Raw genomic sequence first — 20705 nt, forward strand, 5'->3', positions numbered from 1 at the left:
TCGCTTTAAATGTCTAAAGTTTCTAAATTGGAAACGCCAGCTCACCAAAGATAACCGATTCAAGCGGAACGTGCAGCGGAGCTTATTTTTTTAACAATCGTTATACTATTAAACCTTAACTGTTTCTGTAAGTTAAAGTGTCCCCAGACATACCAGGTTATACTTTGAAATGCACTGCAAATCACTTTTGACCAAAAAGTCATCTGATACATCCACATAAATAAGACATACATATATAGATATAGATGTTACATTAAAATAATCTAAAATAGAAATTATAAAACAAGGCAGAGAAAAAGGGGTGGACGTTGTTTTTGGAGGGAAGTTCAGTGATTGGTTTAAACTTTCTACAGACTCTAACCAATCGGCGAGTGGCAAGCGTGCCTAAATACTGAAACCAGCAGCGCATTGACTCACAATATTTTTATCTTCTTCTAGAAAGCAACAAAAACTTCAACCGAAAATGAGCGGCAGAGGTAAAACCGGTGGCAAGGCCAGAGCGAAGGCTAAGACTCGTTCATCCAGAGCCGGACTTCAGTTTCCCGTCGGTCGTGTTCACAGACTTCTTCGCAAGGGTAACTATGCAGAGCGCGTCGGTGCTGGAGCTCCAGTTTATCTCGCCGCTGTGCTCGAGTATCTTACTGCTGAGATCCTGGAGTTGGCCGGAAACGCCGCTCGTGACAACAAGAAGACTCGCATCATTCCCCGCCATTTACAGCTGGCAGTGCGTAACGACGAGGAGTTGAACAAACTCTTGGGTCGCGTGACCATCGCTCAGGGCGGTGTGTTGCCCAACATCCAGGCTGTGTTGTTGCCAAAGAAGACCGAGAAGCCCGCTAAAGCAAAGTAAACTACCCAGTTCTCCAAAACTAAATAAAAGGCTCTTTTAAGAGCCACCCACTTCAGCTATAGAGGAGTGAAATCTTTTTCTTGTTTGTTCTGTTTACAGTAAAAATATACTCTGAAATAAGCCAATTATCATGAAATCTCAGATTGAATACATAAGTTTCTATTTATAATTTTACTAGTCTCTGACATGTTCTCAATCAGACAATTTTAATGTCATATTCAATGTTATACTCTGTAGGACTATTTTATGGGATAACCAAACTCTTTGTCTCCAGTCTTACGTACAGTGGTAGTACATTACTAGAATATTATATTTTATGGTTGGTCTTAAATTATTATTATTTTTAATTAAATTATTGAACAACATTGTATTTATTTAATTCTTAACCATTATAATCAATCTGCTGTATTAAACAGAACACATGAAAATACATCTTGTAGCACTGCTTTTATGTAAGGATAAACAAGACAAAGGACGTCGAGCGGGAAACTGAAATCGCTTTCTTGTTTGAAAATAAGAGACGCACAGCCATTGGCCAGTTGTTTTTGACGATGTCACACATTAGCCACTCACATGCCAGTACATTGTCGCCGCCCTCTGAGCTCGTGGTCTACCAGTCTTTAAAAGCAGCCTGCAGAGAGCAGTTCTGCACACATCGTATCGTACGGAGAAGACTTTTGACTTCAGTCATGGCAAGAACAAAGCAGACCGCTCGTAAATCCACCGGAGGTAAAGCGCCCAGGAAGCAGCTCGCTACTAAAGCAGCCCGTAAGAGCGCCCCAGCCACCGGCGGTGTGAAGAAACCTCATCGTTACAGGCCCGGTACCGTAGCGCTGAGAGAAATCCGCCGCTATCAGAAATCCACTGAGCTGTTGATCCGTAAGCTGCCTTTCCAGCGTCTGGTGAGAGAAATCGCCCAGGACTTCAAGACTGATCTGCGCTTCCAGAGCTCCGCCGTCATGGCCCTGCAGGAGTCCAGCGAAGCTTATCTGGTCGGCCTGTTTGAGGACACCAACCTCTGCGCCATCCACGCCAAGAGGGTCACCATCATGCCCAAAGACATCCAGCTGGCTCGCCGCATTCGTGGTGAACGCGCCTAAACTCAATACTTCACCGTCAAACCCAAAGGCTCTTTTAAGAGCCACCACAATTCCACCGAACGAGAAATTTCTCAGTTTATTTAATCACATTCACGTCACTGTGTTTCTTTGTATGTTTTGTAAAAAAGTTTAATCCCTCTGAAAGTGAAGGGGCGGTAAACAATTTGAAATTGTTTTTCCACAAATCAAAGTGTGATTTCCCAGATTTCCTTCCAAGATCTACCTTTTCCAGAAAGGTAGTTTGCAGTTCTAATATTTTACTGATCATCTCAAGATTAAGACATGTATAAACATAATTGCTTTAGAAATTTTTATTTCATGTTTTAAATGTAAAATAATAGAAGACATATTTTATTAACATCTACGTTATATGACCTAGGTTTATTAAAAGAATGCACACCACTTAATTATATTAAGAGGCACTCAGCAAGCACAGCTGTATATAATTTTCTAAAATAAACGTTTAAAAGTTGTCTAATCAGAACAGACAATAATCGATTAAAACTAAATTTCAGTTAAAACTAAAAAAACAACAACAACAATGTAGGTAGGTCTGTGCTTTTACTGTGAAGCGTCACAAAGCGCCGCCTTCATTTCTGCGTGTTTCCACTAGGTCCTGTAGGCAGCTTTAAAGTCCTGTTTCACTTCTGTGTTACTCTCACATTCTCTGTTTTGCAGATTGAAATCATGTCAGGAAGAGGCAAAGGCGGTAAAGGACTCGGCAAAGGAGGCGCTAAGCGTCATCGCAAAGTTTTGCGTGATAACATCCAGGGAATCACCAAACCCGCCATTCGTCGTCTCGCTCGTCGTGGGGGTGTCAAGCGTATCTCCGGTCTGATCTATGAGGAGACTCGAGGTGTGTTGAAGGTGTTTTTGGAGAACGTTATTCGTGACGCCGTCACCTACACTGAACACGCCAAGAGAAAGACCGTCACCGCCATGGATGTCGTTTATGCTCTGAAGCGTCAGGGTCGCACTCTGTACGGTTTCGGAGGCTAAACGCCAAAATCCACACAAACCCAAACGGCTCTTTTAAGAGCCACCCACATTATCACATTAAGAGGCTAAATCTATGCAGTATTACTGTTTGTGTTGCTGGAAATGGTCTTTGCGATATGCTGATTGTTTGATTTAAATAACTCGATAAATACAGGTAGGTTAATTTGGTGGTATTGAAGCGCTTTGCTTTCGTGTTTGTTTCTAAATGAGTCTTCACGTACTGCCCAAATAGAAAGGTATAATTTAAGTGGGTTGTAAACGTACATACTCTTTATAATAGAAATCTTAAAACTTAATAACATCTTTATTTTTATGCCACTTTATCAGATAAATGAGCATTCAGTTTGGTTTAATTGTTATAAAGGGTTGCTGTGTGAAATTTATTTAAACGCAATTCTTCTCAAAAACTCTTCTTGTATTGGGCTATTTGCTTGTATTCGTTTAATAAACGTTTACCTGCTAAATAAACGGAAAAGTGAAATGTATATTGTCTCTTTTTTTTAGTCGTCTTCATTGACTCGCCAAATACAAGTTTTTAATTTAACTAAATTGACAGCTAACATAAGGATTAACAAACGCCATCTCTTTAACGATAACATTGTTCTCAAAAGCGTTGCTTTCAAGCCTTTACGTAACAAGATCTTGCTTGTATTCCTTTAATAAACGATTTCCTGCAAAATAAATAACTAAAGTGTGCCTTAAATTTGCGCACTCTATTTCCAAAGGAACTATATTTCAGAGAAATTGTATTTTAAAAAGAGCGGGAAAGTAAAACCGCACTACAATACATGATTGCATTAAATTCAAACATTAGGCTGTGGGTGGGGCTACCGTCTTAGCCACTTTGATTGGCCCGCTCACGTCTTAGCCACACCAATAAAATCCATTCATGGTGCTTGTCCAATGGAGACATCCAATCAGCACCGTAAGCCTTTAGTCTTTGAAAATTAGCATAAACAGAGAATAAATACTTCGTCACCAGAGCAGATCGTTACACACTTTGTTGTTCTTTCTTGAGAAATCATGCCTGAGCCAGCGAAGTCCGCACCTAAGAAGGGGTCCAAGAAGGCCGTTACTAAAACCGCCGTAAAGGGCGGCAAGAAGCGCAAGAGATCCAGGAAGGAGAGCTACGCTATCTACGTCTACAAGGTCTTGAAGCAGGTTCATCCTGACACCGGGATTTCCTCTAAGGCCATGGGGATCATGAACTCTTTCGTCAATGATATTTTCGAGCGTATCGCCGGTGAGTCCTCTCGTCTCGCTCACTACAACAAGCGCTCCACCATCACATCGAGAGAGATCCAGACCGCCGTGCGTCTGCTGTTGCCCGGTGAACTCGCCAAACACGCCGTTTCTGAGGGAACAAAGGCCGTCACCAAGTACACCAGCTCCAAATAAATCTGTTGAAGCTTTCAACACCCCAAAGGCTCTTTTAAGAGCCACCCACTTTATCAACTAGAGAGCATCCAGTTTGCTTCAATTGATTTAAAGCGTGTTTTAATGTTTTCATTCAGAATTGAACAATGGGTTGTTGTGTGTAGGTCATGACTCTTGTTGGTTAATGTTTTCATTATGTGCTTAAATAATATAAAGGGTCATCCATTTTTTTATAGTGTAAAAAGTTAACCTCATTGTTACAGGGCTGACCCAAATTAGTTGAACATGATATTGGACAATTGTTATTGTTTTATTTTACAATTTTTAATGTTATGTAGTGCTGCTGTTTTATTAAAGCATGATTTTTCTAATGGTTGTTTTTGTTATGTAAAAGCAATATTCAAGGGATTGTCAATGGTCATGAATATTAATGTGAGTCACACATGATGAGATAAAGACCCAACCCCCTAATGCTTCAATGAGGAATGTTGTGCTAAAAGAAAGAATTTTTTGAGACTTGGACAAAATGTTAATAACAAAGTAGTGTACAATAAAATAAAAATCTAAATAAGTATCAAATGCAGTAGCAATGGGAGAAATGCAGCTTTTCAAAGCTTCGAATCAATTCAACCAATCGCTTCGCAAATTGATTCAGTTTTTCTGAAGCGTTCGAAACACCACACACGCTGGCGACACCTGCTAGTCAAAATAGTGTAAAAGCAGCTAGATCTGTCCAAACATTTTACAAAATAATGGCAAAATTGTTCTAAAAATATGTTAAAAAATACATTATTTAATTTAATTAAAACATAATTAAAAGTGTATTCTGTGTTTTAGTTTTATCCATGGCAAACAAACCATTAAAACAAACTCCCTTTTTAATTATGTACATTTTTGTCATTAAATCTGTCTATAAACAAAATGTAGAAAAAATGGTAGTGTTATTCGTTAGAAGGATGAATGTTTTATGAATTTGCATGATAAAACGGACCCGAATTTACCTAACCATATCAGACACTGGTCATTTGTGATCAACTCCCCTAGTGGTGAATCGTCGGATTTTCGAAAGGTTTCAAAACAGTTATGACGTAATGAAGCCTCGTTTGCTAAAATCACGTGACTTTGGCCAGTTTAAAAAACGCTCCGAACCAATGATTCGAAACAAAAGATTTGTAAATGTTTCGAAGCCTCATGAAGCAGTGTTTCGAAATCGCCCATCACTAAAATGTAGGTTTTTGTACATGTAAATTTGAACCTCTGGGGTCTTGAGAAGTTTTGACCTTGTGCTGTTTTCAGTTACTTAAAAACATATTAATGCCAAAAGTCTCATAACACTGTGTTCAGCACAAACTGGGCTACAATATAATGTGAGCACCATGTATGTACATGTTTGTATTTTTGAGAGAAAAATGTTTATGCATGGTTTTTAAGTCACTGATATAAGTCCACAAAACCCATACTAAGCATGTTTTCACAAGACTTTTCAAAACAGGATCTTGTAGTCTAGAGTTGTTTTTTTCCAAATGATGTGAAAATCATTCTGCCTACTCATTCACATAAAACAATACATTGATTTAACATTTCTGAAACACTTTTTTCTGACAAAGGCCATATGCGAGGAGGTGTAAAAGCTTCTGAATAATCTGTGATTGACACCTCAGGAAACAAAGACTTGCATAATGAGCTGCATAATGAGCCTTTCAAGCAGGCATGTAATAGGAAAATGTACTTGTTTTGTCTGTGTTTATTTTAAATTATAGCAAAAAATATCATTCAAACTAATAAGGGTCAAGGCAGATTTTGAGAATTCATGTCTGTATACTTATATAAACAACCTTTATAACCAAAACTGTAATGAGACGATGGTAAATTTGTGGTAACTGTGGTGTAACTACAAATACTAGTTTTTAGTAAGGAAATATATTCTAAGGGATGACCGTGGTCAACTTATCAATACTTTGTGTTTGTTTACAGACGCGATTACTCCGTTGCCTTGTGTTTTTTGAAAGAAGCACATAGGAATGCCTCGTGTCTGGACATGCAAAGATGTAATGTACTTAGTGCACAGTGTAGAGACAGATGCGATTCAAATAAACAAGGTTTTAGATGTCCCAAGAAGGACTGTACTTCTCCTAGACACTTTAACGTTGTAAATGATGTTTAATTCATATCTGTATTTCCAAAATCAGCAGAGTAATCTAAGTCTCTTTGAGCAGTGATTGAAAAATAAAAAGGTTGTGGCGTCCACGCTGCCGTCTGCCCCTGAGTGTTAATATGCAACTTTTTGTCAGTTTGGAAAACAGTTCCTGAAGATACAAATGAACATCACATGCCTAGCATTTCCCAGGTCTTTATCCAAGCAATGCTAAGAAACTGAAACTTTGAGTGATAAACAAAAGAGCTCTGCTATGAGCTGATAAATAAACTTCTAGATGTTTATGTTGCACTTTGTTGCTGTATTGTCTTTTAGGGAGGAACTCCTTAATAGTTAGATTACTGAATGGTAAAAATTGTATCATAATTTAATATTGATTCAAATGTTCCACCAATGTAAGCTTCTGTATCTAACCAGAGACGTTTAAATTCATGGATGAAGCATATAATGTCATTTCAGTTGTCATTGCTTTCATTATTCAGCCATTAATTTGCTTAAATAATACAGTCACAGTAAATTACTGAACTGTGTGTGTACAGAACAGTATTAAAGGGATAGAAATTAAATTCTGTCATCATTTACTCTCATGTTGTTCTTAACCTGTATGTTGTTTATATCATAGAGCTGTTGAATGCTTTAATCTTAATTGTTTAGAAATGCTACACGGGTATTCACTATTTTTTTATAAACGCACACCTGACCTGTCAAATGTCTTAAAATTAAACATCTGAACTATGTCTTATTGTGAGGTAACCATTGTATAAGCGGAATGTGACGACCCTGAGTTACTTCCTGATTCCATGGGAGTTCCTGATTGGCTTTGCCCACGCTAATGGATAGTTAGCTAAAGAATATAAAAGTGCTGTGTGTTTATTTGGAGGCAGGCACTCTTGGGGGAAGTTTTCCTCTCGAGTGGCTCATTCTTATGGGTTTCTTTCACATGTAGCGTCCCGATTTTGTTATAGTAATTTGTATTATTTTGTTTTCCTTTTTCCCCTAGACATTTGTTTATTATTATTGGTTGTGGCATATGTTTAATGTAATAAAATTCACATTAATTATATGGTTTGTGTGATTCCTCTTCTGTGTTGCGGCTTTAAACGAGCTGGTCGTAACATAAAATTGTGTAATTGAGAAAGGCCCATTGAATTATTTAAAAATATTTATTCCAGAATAATGCTTTCTATTGTGCTCTAACCAACACAACTCATCCACATTTATTCACTCAGCCCTTACAAACCACCTGAGATACATTGCACGATTTTGGGCTGTCCCAGACGAAAGATTACCATCGTGAAACAATCGTGGCAATTTCTGTGACTGTGACTCTACATCGCTATATACATTTTTGAATTGTATACCATTCAGTTATGACAGAAACAATGTCATTTTTATGACCAAACATACAAAATACTGGAGCTGCACACTTCAGTAGTAATTTAATTCAATTCAACTTTATATAGCACTTTACAGTTGTTCGTACCAAAGCAGCTTCACATAAAATAGCATGTGATCGCAATCACCCAGTATTATAAAATGTATTCTAGTCAGTTTAAGTTAGCCGACTTGAATCTTGATTTATGAAATCTTATTTAAAGAAACAGCACTCATTTTAAACACACAATTAATTTGGATGCTCTTTTATCTGATAGAGTGGGTGGCTCTTAAAAGAGTCTTTGTGGTGTTGAAAGCTTCAACAGATTTATTTGGAGCTGGTGTACTTGGTGACGGCCTTTGTTCCCTCAGACACGGCGTGTTTGGCGAGTTCACCGGGCAGCAGTAGACGCACGGCGGTCTGGATCTCTCTCGATGTGATGGTGGAGCGCTTGTTGTAGTGAGCGAGACGAGAGGACTCACCGGCGATACGCTCGAAAATATCATTGACGAAAGAGTTCATGATCCCCATGGCCTTAGAGGAAATCCCGGTGTCAGGATGTACCTGCTTCAGGACCTTGTAGACGTAGATAGCATAGCTCTCCTTCCTGGACCTCTTGCGCTTCTTGCCGCCCTTTCCGGCTGCTTTAGTTACGGCCTTCTTGGACCCCTTCTTAGGTGCGGACTTTGCTGGCTCAGGCATGATTTCTCAAGAAAGAACAACAAAGTGTGTAACGAGCTGCTCGGGTTAAGAAGTATTTATTCTCTGTCCATGCTAATTTTCAAAGACAACAGGCTTACGGTGCTGATTGGTTGTCTTCATTGGACAAACATCATGAATGGATTTCATTGGTGTGGCTAAGACGTGAGAGAGCCAATCAAAGTGGCTAAGACCGTAGCCCCACCCACAGCCTAATGTTTGAATTTAATGCAATCATGTATTGTAGTGCGGTTTTACTTTCCCGCTCTTTTTAAAATACAATTTCTCTGAAATATAGTTATTATATAGTTATTTATTTTGCAGGAAATCGTTTATTAAAGGAATACAAGCAAGATCTTGTTAGGTAAAGGCTTGAAAGCAACGATTTTGAGAACAATGTTATCGTTAAAGAGATGGCGTTTGTTAATCCTTATGTTAGCTGTCAATTTAGTTAAATTAAAAACTTGTATTTGGCGAGTCAATGAAGACGACTAAAAAAAAAACAATATACATTTCCAAGTAGCGCGCTATACAAGTTCTCATTTAGAAACAAAATGTAAAGTCCAGCGCAATGAGACGACCAAATTAAGGTACCTACATGACCGTTAATTTCTAATCTGGAGCTCTGAGTGGAATCGTCTAGGGAAATTCGTTATCAACACTCTAAATAAGTCTGATAAACATTATAATAATTAATCGACATACGTAACCGGACAGGGGGGTTGAAACTGAGAACAAAGAAGTCTGATCGGGTCACATCGACTTTAGCTAAACTATTCAACCTAGGGATCAGCACGCACAAAACATTAATAATGGGCAGATTTCGTCTCTTAATATGATAATGTGGGTGGCTCTTAAAAGAGCCGTTTGGGTTCGTGTGGAGTTTAAGCGCTTAACCTCCGAAACCGTACAGAGTGCGACCCTGACGCTTCAGAGCATAGACGACATCCATGGCGGTGACGGTTTTTCTCTTGGCGTGTTCAGTATAAGTGACGGCGTCACGAATAACGTTCTCCAAAAACACCTTCAACACACCGCGAGTCTCTTCATAGATCAGACCGGAGATACGCTTGACTCCACCACGGCGAGCGAGACGACGGATGGCGGGTTTGGTGATTCCCTGGATGTTATCACGCAAAACCTTGCGATGACGCTTAGCGCCTCCTTTACCGAGTCCTTTACCGCCTTTGCCTCTTCCTGACATGATTTCAGTCTGATGATCAGTAAGTGTGAGAAACACGACAGTGAAACAAAACTTTACAGTTGTCTACAGGACCTAGTGGAAACACACACAAATGAAGGCGGTGCCTTGTGACGTGTCACAGTAAAAACAGCTACATACAGTTTAAAGCTGAAAAAAAAGTTTAAAGCTGAAATTCAGCTTTCGATTATTAACTGATCTAAACAGACATCTTTAAAAATACACTTTATTGTTTATTGTAGATAATATGAATATATGAATTATATGAAATCATATGTGCTTGCTGAGTGATTTTAAATAAGTGGGGGGCATGCTTCTAATAAACGTGGTGCTTATAATGTAGTTATTCAAATATCAAATTGTCATTTTGTCGGTAAAAATAAATATACATAAATACATAAAAATATACATTTATTTTTGAGGCACAGAATTTTAATTTTTAAACAATTTTAGTGCTTAGTTTATAATCTTAGTCTTCCGTTTCCGATGCTTCTGCCATTATGTACCGGTTAGACAACATTTCCTCATTGAAAATCTGGAGAAAAGTAAATTGATGACGTTAAAAAATATGCACATATGCTACCTTCACAAATAAAAATCTGTGTTACGTTGAAAAGTTATTACTTGAAATCGTCACCATGCCTTCCCTAACACACTTTGATAGAGAAAATAGCATATATTAACAAATTTATAAAGAACACATCCTTAAAACACACAAAAAACCTTTGTAATTAAGTAAACAACAATGGGAAATGTCTCGTTCAGTGGAATTGTGGTGGCTCTTAAAAGAGCCTTTATTGTGTGGGACGCTATCAGGTTTAAGCCCGCTCTCCCCGAATACGGCGAGCCAGCTGGATGTCTTTGGGCATGATTGTGACCCTCTTGGCGTGGATGGCACACAGGTTGGTGTCCTCAAACAGGCCGACCAAATAAGCTTCGCTGGACTCCTGCAGAGCCATGACGGCAGAGCTCTGGAAGCGCAGATCAGTCTTGAAGTCCTGGGCGATTTCTCTCACCAGACGCTGGAAAGGCAGCTTACGGATCAACAGCTCAGTGGATTTCTGATAGCGGCGGATTTCTCTCAGCGCTACGGTACCGGGCCTGTAACGATGAGGCTTCTTCACACCGCCGGTGGCTGGGGCGCTCTTACGGGCAGCTTTAGTAGCGAGCTGCTTCCTGGGCGCTTTGCCTCCGGTGGATTTACGAGCGGTCTGCTTTGTTCTTGCCATAATTACAAGGAAAATTCTTTGCCTTTAGACGTAGAATACACAGCGTCTCTCTGCAGGCTGTTTTTAAAGACAAGTCGACCATGCGCTCAGAGGGTGGCGACAGTGTACTCGCAAATTATTGGCTAATCCGTGACGTCAAAGTATATTGCTAGCCAATGACTGCGCGTCTCCTATTTTCAAACAAGCTGTGTTTCCCGCTCGAAATCCTTCATAAAGCAGAAGTTTAAGCGGTTTTAATGCATCAAATATTTATTATAATGGTTCAATGTTAAATATCTTACTGTCCTGGAGAGATTAAGCTAAACCAATATAAAAATGCATTAGACAAAATTACCAGTATAACCGCATTCACCAGACGATTTTATTTGTTTTAATAGGCATACGTTGTATTATCATGTGGCAGCACTGCATGTAAACTTTAAAAGCTACAATGTTGTGGGTAACTAACACGGCATTGCACATTCGGGGGATTTTTAAGTTTTCTTACAGAATATAATCCTACATACTGTAAAGAACAATAACATGGCCTTACACTGATTTTTATATTTTTAAGACTAACGTTAAAGTGAAATCAACGACTTAAATGAAACGTTAGTATGATCAGCGATTCTCTCTTATCTGACCGACTCCGTTCAGTTCATATAGATCTCTACTGAACTGATTATTTTAATCAGATGTGTTAAATAAAGAAGATATCTAAATGCCTAGCAGACAATCTTAAATGAACTAAAACCAATTTCACTCTTTTATAGTTCAAGTGGGTGGCTCTTAAAAGAGCCTTTTGTTTAGTTTTGGAGAACTGAATATTTTACTTCGCTTTAGCGGGCTTCTCGGTCTTCTTTGGCAGCAACACAGCCTGGATGTTGGGCAACACACCGCCCTGAGCGATGGTCACGCGCCCCAAGAGTTTGTTCAACTCCTCGTCGTTACGCACTGCTAGCTGTAAATGGCGGGGAATGATGCGAGTCTTCTTGTTGTCACGAGCGGCGTTTCCAGCCAACTCCAGGATCTCAGCAGTAAGATACTCGAGCACAGCAGCGAGATAAACTGGAGCTCCAGCACCGACGCGTTGTGCATAGTTACCCTTGCGAAGAAGTCTGTGAACACGGCCGACGGGAAACTGAAGCCCGGCTCTGGAAGAACGAGTCTTAGCCTTTGCTCTGGTCTTACCACCGGTTTTGCCTCTGCCGCTCATTTTCGATTGAAGAATTTGCTGTTTTCTTACACAAAGACGCAGATAATGTAACACAATGCGCTGCTGTTTTCAGTATTTAGGCATGCTTGCCACTCGCCGATTGGTTAGAGTCTGTAGAAAGTTTAAACCAATCACTGAACTTCCCTCCAAAAGATAACGCCCACTCCTTTATTCTGTCTTTATTCTTCTTGTTTTACTGATGTTGTTTGTATGTTAGATATATATTATATGCTAATTAAACGACAAAATCTCAAAGCTCATGCAATATTTTCACAGCCCTACAGAAGCAGATCAAATGCAGATGTTAAAATTCATTTATCAGTCACACACATTCACAAACAAACTCAAACTGCAACTCTGATCTGTACACTGCTTTTTTCAAACTGCTTCTGTTTAAAATGTAAATTTATACTTGAAGTTGAAATGTTCATATTTTAAAGTCAATTTTATAATGTAAATATCCTGTTATATTCAGTGCTTTACCCATCTTATTTAATTCCACCTTAGTGTTTGTCATTGTGTTATTTTGTTGATTTTTTTCTAAAACTCATCCCAATAAAGCACCATTACATGAATTAAAATATATGTGGCAGACACATTTTGTCCAAGACAACTTACAGTGCATTACAAATTGTATTTAATTTGGTTTTACGACAAACATCTTGGCTAGTTACTGTAGTAAAAGACAGTACATTTGTGGCTACTGTGGTTTCACTACATATACTGTATTATGACACATAAACATGCTGTCTTTAATTGTATTTATACACTTACAGATTGTTTGTTGTTAATAATTGCTGTTGTCTTTACATTTTGTTTCAATTAACCCCCAGGGGTCCAAAAACGCGGGGACGCGTTTTGACGTGTTTTCTCCTTATCATAGCAGAATCAACTTAAAATACTCCATCATTAATAATCAAACACTTACGTGTTTGACGTCATTTGAAACTCTGAAGGGTCCTCTTTAATTAGTTCACATTCACAATAACAAGAGATCTTTGTGTTTTTGTCAAATAAAGAAAATAAACAGGGTGCGCATTCAGACATTTCTGTCTCCGCCAGCTGTCTCTTAAAACACGTTACAAAAATCAGTTGAAACTCCGCGAATACTCGTCACACAAACATAATACACATATCCAAAGAAAGCCTGAAATGTCTACTTTTAAATAAGCTAATTATAATCAAAAACAAATATTTCCTGTTTATATAATCTGCATTGAAGTAAAGAGAGTACAGTTTTTCCTGGCTGAGCTCATTATCTCTAACGCCTGTTTCACACATACTCCGTATGCAGTGCGTTTGCGGTGCGTGTTGCAGTACATATGCGGTGCGGTCCGTCAAGCATCCGTTGTGCTTTCACACATACTCCGTTTGCAGTGCATTGCTAACCGCTGCTTCTGCGTATCAAATAATCATGTGAATGACACTTTCTGTTGAAAAGCGCCTCATCAATAAACTATATAATAGCCTGCTGTGTTTTTTTTCTTCACAAAACAATATACTTTAGATATTATTTGATAGACTAGGATATTTAAAAATCTCTAGTGTAATGGTCAGGACACATGAAAGAATCAAAGGTCTATTTATCTCCACATATATCATAAATATAAATTAGCATTATAACTTTTGAAGAGAAAATATAGGTGACAGGCATGGTAACATTATAGGCTACATTTCCTATACTATTTATATATTTGCATAGACGAGAGTATTTATATAACGGAAATGAAGCTCATATGACAAGAAATATTCTCAAATAATTAAAATAACAGCATAATGACATGAATAAACAGACAAGTAAGCAAGATTGACATGCAAATTGTATTATTATTACCGGAAAAACAGCAATATTACTGAAACAAACTCTGAGGTAAAACACGCTGTTATAACTGCAACACGTCTAAATAAGCTCAATAACAATTGAAAAAAATCATTATTATCTCCCAAAACGTTGTATGAAAAACATTATATTTAAAGCAAATGTATTCTTACAATCATTCAAGATCTACACATTATTCCATATTACTGAGCACATTCGTCTCTCGCCTCGCTCTGTTATAATAGCGCTGATTGACAGGTGCGCTTCCCCGTCTATCAAACAGATCATTTTGTATAGTTCTCCTTAGAAAAATTAACCATAATTTTAACGGTTGACAAAACGGTTTTTGTCAGATTGATTATGATTTGTATTACCTTTGTTTAACTAAAAATTCCATGGTTATGGATATTGTTATAAGACAATATATCGATGACCTTCCGCTATTATTGTGACATGAAGTTTGGCTCGCTCCACAAACAACGTCTGTTAGCTTAGCTTAGCATAAAGATGGCGGCTGATCTTTTTTTGTCTGTGTTCGTATATTTTCGTAAGTCCCACCTACTGATCTGTAATAGGTCTGTAGCGTGAGTGGGTCCCACCCATAGTAGTCTTCCATCCTCGACAAAGATACAGCAGTTCCTTCTTTCATTGACGCAAAATGACAATTTTTACATAATTAAAAGAAGGAAGTGCCTCACTGAAATCTGTATTTTTCCCATTTCAGGGGAAACTGAGGGAATGATGCACCACCATTCAAAAACATGACTGGGGTTCTAACGATACAAAGCTTAATACAAATCGGTGAAGTGTCCCTTTAAAGACACACATTTTATTAAAATCCATTTCATTGTTCTAACCCATAAGACGGTAATTTTCGCCACCTACTGGTGTGTAATATAAAGAAATGGTTACAGAATACAAATCTGTACAAGTAATTTTTTTGTAAACAAACTGAAAATGAACAAGTCAGTTAGATGAATCCAAATTTCCGAACAGATTTACTTAAAAGATGAATCTTTGCCAAAAACTCAGATAAACGACAACACCATGGCCCAGGTCACCGTCGAGGCAGGAAGGCCAGGAAACGGGGTAGGAGAGGCGGCCTCAGACAGCGCATCCGAAGAGCTGCCAAGCTTCCGCTACCACCTATGCTTCTCTGCAATCCACGATCTTTAAAAAACAAACTGGACGACCTGCGTCACCAGGTTGGAGCCTGCTACGAATATCGTGAGTCTGGTTTAATGGTTTTTACAGAAACCTGGTTTAGTGACGATGTTCCAGACAACCTTACTCAAATCGAAGGCTTCTCTCTCCTCCGGTTAGACAGAGACGTAAATTCGGGTAAGACACGAGGGGGTGGGGTGTGTATGTACATTAAGGACAGTTGGTGCCGGAACTTTGCTGTGAGAGACAAAATATGCAACCCCAATCTAGAGCTGTTATGCGTTACTTTGCGCCCTCACTATCTGCCTAGAGAATTCACCAACATTTTCGTGTGTTGTGTATGTCCCACCAAGTGGGAATGCCTGCATGGCGGCTAAAACTATCACAGACTGTGTCCATCGCCATCTACACAATAAACCTGACGCTCCCATTCTGATTCTTGGTGATTTCAATCACTGCAGCCTGGATAAAACATTACCAGGATTCTATCAATACGTTAAATGCAACACTAGAAACAATAAGACACTTGATAAATGCTACGGAAATATCAAAGACGCCTATACAGCCAAAGCTAGACCTCCCTTAAAAAACTCCGATCATAATGCTATCCACCTGCTACCCACATATCGTTCTGTTTTTAAGTCCAGCAAACCGGAAATCCAGTCCGTGAAAGTATGGTCCAGGGATAACGTGGAGGAACTGAAGGGTTGCTTTCTTTGTACAGATTGGAATATCTTCTTTAAGGATGCAGATATTGACAGTGCTACCGAGTCAATCACAGCCTACATCTCCTTCTGCGTTGACTCTGTTATACCTCACAAATTGGTTAAACGGTATCGGAACAATAAACCCTATATCACATCAGGTATCAAGGAATGTATAAACAGGAAAACACTTGCTTTTAGATCCAGGAACAATGCAGAAGTTCGAGCTGCGCAAAAAGACCTTAATTCACAAATGAGAGCAGCCCGGCAGCAGTACACGGCGCGCGCAGAACAAGAGCTGTCGGACTCAAACACAAAGGCTCTTTGGGACTCTATTAAGAGAATGACAAATATGGATACAAAAATGAAGCCTTTGTTTGCACAAAATGAAATTGCAAAGGCAAATGAATTGAACACTTTTTACATGCGTTTTAACTCAGATAATTCCAGGGAATGTGCTGCAGTGCTAGAGAATGTACTGTGTAACGTTGACCTGGATAGAATTGTAATTGAACCATCCACTGTTACTAAGGTTTTTAAAAATTTACAAACAAAAAAAGCAACAGGTCCTGACAACCTGTCTGCCTTTCTTTTAAAAACTTTTGCAGAAGAATTATCTCCAGTCTGGCATAAACTATTTCAGCTTTCCATAGACACATGTGCAGTACCAGAACTCTGGAAAAAATCTATCATTATTCCAGTACCAAAAAAGGCATGCCCACAAGAGAATAATGACTATCGGCCAGTGGCCATTACTTCTAATGTTTTTAAATCTTTTGAGAAGCTTATGATTGAGAAACTGCACACAAATGTGGTAGAAACTCTAGATAAATACCAGTTTGCTTACAAAGAAAAACGTAGCTCAAGTGATGCCAACTATTATGCACTTAACTTTAAAGCATTTAGAAAGTCCTGCTGCATATGCTAGACTGCTTTTTGTTGATTTTAGTTCTGCTTTTAATTCAATTCAGCCAGATATCATCCTTAGGAAACTAGTTCAGTTAAATGTAAATCCTTTTTTAATTAGGTGGTATCACTCCTTTCTGTCAAACAGGCCACAGCAGGTGAAGTTCAACTCTTCTCTGTCTGATTTAACAGTGTGCAGCACTGGCGCCCCCCAGGGGTGCGTCAGTTCACCTCTTTTGTTCACACTGTACACAAATGACTGCATCAGTTCCGAACCAAATCAACACATAGTAAAATTTTCAGATGATACCGTTATTCTTAGTTTGCTCACCACTGAAAGTAAAATGAACACTCACCAAGATGCTGTGGACAAGTTTGTCAAGTGGTGTGATTCACACCACCTACAGATTAACACAGGCAAAACTGTGGAAATGCTGGTTGACCCCAAATCAATTGGAGATCAGAGACCAGTGGTCATTCATGGACATGATATCAGGCAGGTGACATCTTTTAAATACCTAGGAGTGTTTATTGACAATGACTTGAGTTGGCGTACACATGTTACATATATTTGTGCTAGAATCCATCAGCGCCTACATTTTCTGCGCAGACTTAGGTTGTTTGGAGTCAGTGAAAATATTATGTTAATTTTTTATAGAGCAACTATTGAATCCATTCTTCGGTATGGTATCACAAGCTGGTTTGGAAATCTGACAGTTAAATCAAAAACTCAGATTTTTAATTTGGTCAAGACAGCAGGCAAGATCATGGGTACCCCTGCACCTCTAAATCCGGGTGAACTTTTTGATCAGACAATAATCCGGCAGGCTAAGATCATTATATCAGATAACTCACATGTACTTTCTTCAGAGTTTGAACTTTTGAACTCAGGAAAGAGGTATAGGGTTCCCCTGTGTAAATACAACAGGTTTAAGTGCTCATTGGTTCCTCTGTCTATTAATCTTATAAATAAGCAGCAATGTAGGTGAGACTACTTATATTTTCCAATTATTTTAATCACATTGATATCTGTGACTGTATGCTATTTAGGATCATAATAATATTACTTGGATACTTGTGATTGAATGTTATTTATGATCATGACACAATATTATTTTTGCACTAATTGTTTTTTAAGGTACAGTGGATTGCAAATTTGCACAGCTACTTGTGTAGCCTAAATGTTTTAAGTACTTGTTTGTATCTTTTTTTATGTGTTTTCATCTTTTTACCTGTGCTGTGTCTTTGTCTTAATTTTGTCTTGTAGCAATTCCCTTATTTCCAAACCAAATTTCTCCCTAGGGAGACAAATAAAGAGACTTTGACTTTGACTTTGATAAACTCTATCTTTGACCTTTACCACTCCTCTAGCCCAGACCCAAGCCCCAAGGTATTCGGCAGGCCAGAACTAAGCCCTTACTCAGCCCTGGCAATGCATGATTAAGCCCTGAAAGTGACAGTGCAAACGCAACAGGCCCTGGCACGTCCAATTGTGGCCCGGTAGTGCAAACATGACTATTTTGTTAGGCTTAAGGTCAAGAGAAGTAACAAGCAGTGTATACGTCATCTTAGATAAAAGTATCCGATGTATAAAAGATTGAGTCAGAACTGAGACAGGGAGAGAGGCTTGGGATGATATTTGAATACATGCTGTTGTATTTTCTGATTGTCTAAATTTTATTGGCTTGAGTGAAAAAAGTAATTTTGGTTTGGCACTTGGGATTTCAACCAGGCAAACTTAAAAGAGTTAAAATGTGCCACAAGAGGATAAAACATTGTGAATAAATCCTACAAAAACTTCAAGAAAGGCTACAGGACAATTATAATGCCTCATTTAGGACAGTCAGACCACCTTTCTGTACTTTTAATCCCAGCATATCACACCATTACCAAGACTGTGTAATGCCCTTAATGACAAAATATGTTAGGACTCTATTAAGCCAAGTTCACACTACATGATTTTAAGACATATTTGCAAGTCGCCAACAGGTCGGGTGTTATCAGGTGCAAATCAGTGGGAGATTAGCAGGCCATTAGCGCTCACCAATCTGTATGTGTGAAAAAGGCAACAATTTATCAAAGAGTCTCCTACGACTTGACATCGTGTAATGTCACGTGTCGCGAAGAGCTATGAAATAGGATGAAAAAACACAAACGCAATGCTGTAAAAAACTAAACATATTAGCTGTAAAATATGAATCATAATGTTTTATACCTTTTTGCATTATTGAATTATAAATGTATTATTAATTTTGCTAGACAATTGGTTTAATGAAACCACACATAATAAAATCTAAACCCTTTAACCTTTGACAAGTAAACCTCTTCTTGATCAATCTAATACATAGTAAAGTCAATCATTTTAAACAATAACACGTCGTGCCCACACATGTTGCTCATTCGCCATAACAGTAAACAATCTTAAAAAAATCAAGACTTCTGTAAACCATTTCCTTTGTCATGACACATTTACAAATATTAAATGATCAGTGATGCGTCTCTTGTGTGTGAATGGCTCCACCGTTCATTAAATGCTAAGTGATACAAACCGTATCATAATATAAGTCCTTGAAATATACATTCACGTTTGGCAAAATATAAATGTGGATCAAGAAAGAAAGGTAATATGAGGTACTTTATTGCAACATGCAAATTTCTTTCATTTGTTACATTTCTGCACTGTTGGTTTTGTAAATTGAATAACAACACAACAAACTGATAATAATAAAACAATAAACACAATATATAAACAATGCAAACCACATTTTCTTTACTAATACAAGTAAAACAGGATAACACAAGAAAACAAATGTCCAAAACTGACCATAACTGTCTTTAATCTGCTGTTTGCAGGGATACCTCCACATCAGTGCTTTTCTGAACACGCCGGTGAAACAAAACAGTCCCGCTTCAGATTGCATTGCAATTTTGCTGTTGCCATAATATTGCAATGTGAAGTGTTCTCCATCAGTTGAAAAGCACCCATGCCATGATTCCTCCAGTGCCCATTAACCATGTTGTGATCACCTGTCTACCAGTCTGCAAAAGCTGAAGGAGAAAATGCTTCCTACTTGCGCTAGTAGATGAAGTTTTGGATGCACAAGGAGGCCGCTGTGATCTTCACCATCGTGTTTGTCTCCAGGAATATGGTTGACCTGAAAACTCTTTACTGGTTTGCAAGAATGTCAAATTTATTCTCTACCACCCTTCGTACACTAGAGAGACAGTAGTTTAGGACCCTTTGACTGTGTTTTATCTGCCTGATTGGATATGGCTTCATGAGGTCATGTCTTAAGGGATTATTGTGTCTCAAAACATGGTTTGGAGACAAAATAAAATCATTGGGTGACCGGGTTGTTCTCAACTCGTGTAGTGTGACCTCCTGTTGTGGGTCATTCACATTGTATCATGTGGTGTGAACAGCTCAACAACTTCAACACAACTTCTACAGTCATGTAGTGTAAACAGCTGGATCCAACATTTTAAAGTCATGTAGTCTGTACGACCCTTTAAAGGCCTCCAATGCTGCCTTTAAGTCCAGAGACAAAGACATTTACAGTGCAGCCAGAGCAAATATGTGCAGAGCCATCAAAGGCGCAAAAGCAGAGTACAAAAGAGAGATGGAGGACCACTTAATGAACAATGACCCACAACGACTCTGGCGAGGGGATTCAGCACCTCACAAACTACAAAAGCAACACTTACAAGACCTTTGATGCCAATGTCTCCCTAGAAGAAGAACTCAACTGCTTTTTTGTTTGTTTTGAGGTAAATTTGTCAGAGACCGTCACACCACACCCACCCACCCCCATCAGACATGAGCACCCATTCAAAGTACATGAACATGAGGAGCGTCCCCAGGGCTGTTAATTCAAGGAAGGCTGCAGGACAGATAGAGTGACAGGAAAGGGACTTAAAGAATGTGCAGACCG

General features: G+C 38.6%; 8 protein-coding genes across 8 annotated transcripts in view; 4 read left to right on the plus strand and 4 right to left on the minus strand.

The window, feature by feature from the left end:
- Nucleotides 1-415: 415 nt before the first annotated feature.
- On the plus strand, nt 416-1131 carry LOC129433312 (histone H2A-like). The gene has a single exon (XM_055191910.2). It carries the CDS (start codon nt 464-466, stop codon nt 848-850), a length of 387 nt encoding a protein of 128 aa, XP_055047885.1. The 5' UTR covers nt 416-463; the 3' UTR covers nt 851-1131.
- Nucleotides 1132-1492: 361 nt separating this feature from the next.
- Nucleotides 1493-1995, plus strand: LOC129433298 (histone H3). The gene has a single exon (XM_055191894.2). It carries the CDS (start codon nt 1540-1542, stop codon nt 1948-1950), a length of 411 nt encoding a protein of 136 aa, XP_055047869.1. The 5' UTR covers nt 1493-1539; the 3' UTR covers nt 1951-1995.
- Nucleotides 1996-2522: 527 nt separating this feature from the next.
- On the plus strand, nt 2523-3288 carry LOC129433348 (histone H4). The gene has a single exon (XM_055191944.2). It carries the CDS (start codon nt 2638-2640, stop codon nt 2947-2949), a length of 312 nt encoding a protein of 103 aa, XP_055047919.1. The 5' UTR covers nt 2523-2637; the 3' UTR covers nt 2950-3288.
- Nucleotides 3289-3611: 323 nt separating this feature from the next.
- On the plus strand, nt 3612-4393 carry LOC129433322 (histone H2B-like). The gene has a single exon (XM_055191921.2). It carries the CDS (start codon nt 3973-3975, stop codon nt 4345-4347), a length of 375 nt encoding a protein of 124 aa, XP_055047896.1. The 5' UTR covers nt 3612-3972; the 3' UTR covers nt 4348-4393.
- Nucleotides 4394-7792: 3399 nt separating this feature from the next.
- Nucleotides 7793-8813, minus strand: LOC129433325 (histone H2B-like). Its single transcript, XM_055191924.2, has one exon. The coding sequence runs from the start codon at nt 8556-8558 to the stop codon at nt 8184-8186; it is 375 nt and encodes a 124-aa protein (XP_055047899.1). The 5' UTR covers nt 8559-8813; the 3' UTR covers nt 7793-8183.
- A 98-nt stretch (nt 8814-8911) lies between these two features.
- On the minus strand, nt 8912-9780 carry LOC141364252 (histone H4). The gene has a single exon (XM_073868415.1). The coding sequence runs from the start codon at nt 9757-9759 to the stop codon at nt 9448-9450; it is 312 nt and encodes a 103-aa protein (XP_073724516.1). The 5' UTR covers nt 9760-9780; the 3' UTR covers nt 8912-9447.
- A 475-nt stretch (nt 9781-10255) lies between these two features.
- Nucleotides 10256-11039, minus strand: LOC141364250 (histone H3-like). Its single transcript, XM_073868411.1, has one exon. It carries the CDS (start codon nt 10983-10985, stop codon nt 10575-10577), a length of 411 nt encoding a protein of 136 aa, XP_073724512.1. The 5' UTR covers nt 10986-11039; the 3' UTR covers nt 10256-10574.
- A 291-nt stretch (nt 11040-11330) lies between these two features.
- Nucleotides 11331-20705, minus strand: part of LOC129433332 (histone H2A) — a 29186-nt gene continuing 19811 nt past the window's right edge. The window contains exon 2 of the mRNA XM_073868416.1: nt 11331-12205. Within this exon, the coding sequence (XP_073724517.1) occupies nt 11794-12205 (412 nt within the window). The 3' untranslated portion in view covers nt 11331-11793. The remainder of the gene's footprint in view (nt 12206-20705) is intronic.

Source organism: Misgurnus anguillicaudatus, chromosome 6 (assembly GCF_027580225.2).
Source record: "Misgurnus anguillicaudatus chromosome 6, ASM2758022v2, whole genome shotgun sequence".
Lineage (NCBI taxonomy): Eukaryota > Metazoa > Chordata > Actinopteri > Cypriniformes > Cobitidae > Misgurnus > Misgurnus anguillicaudatus.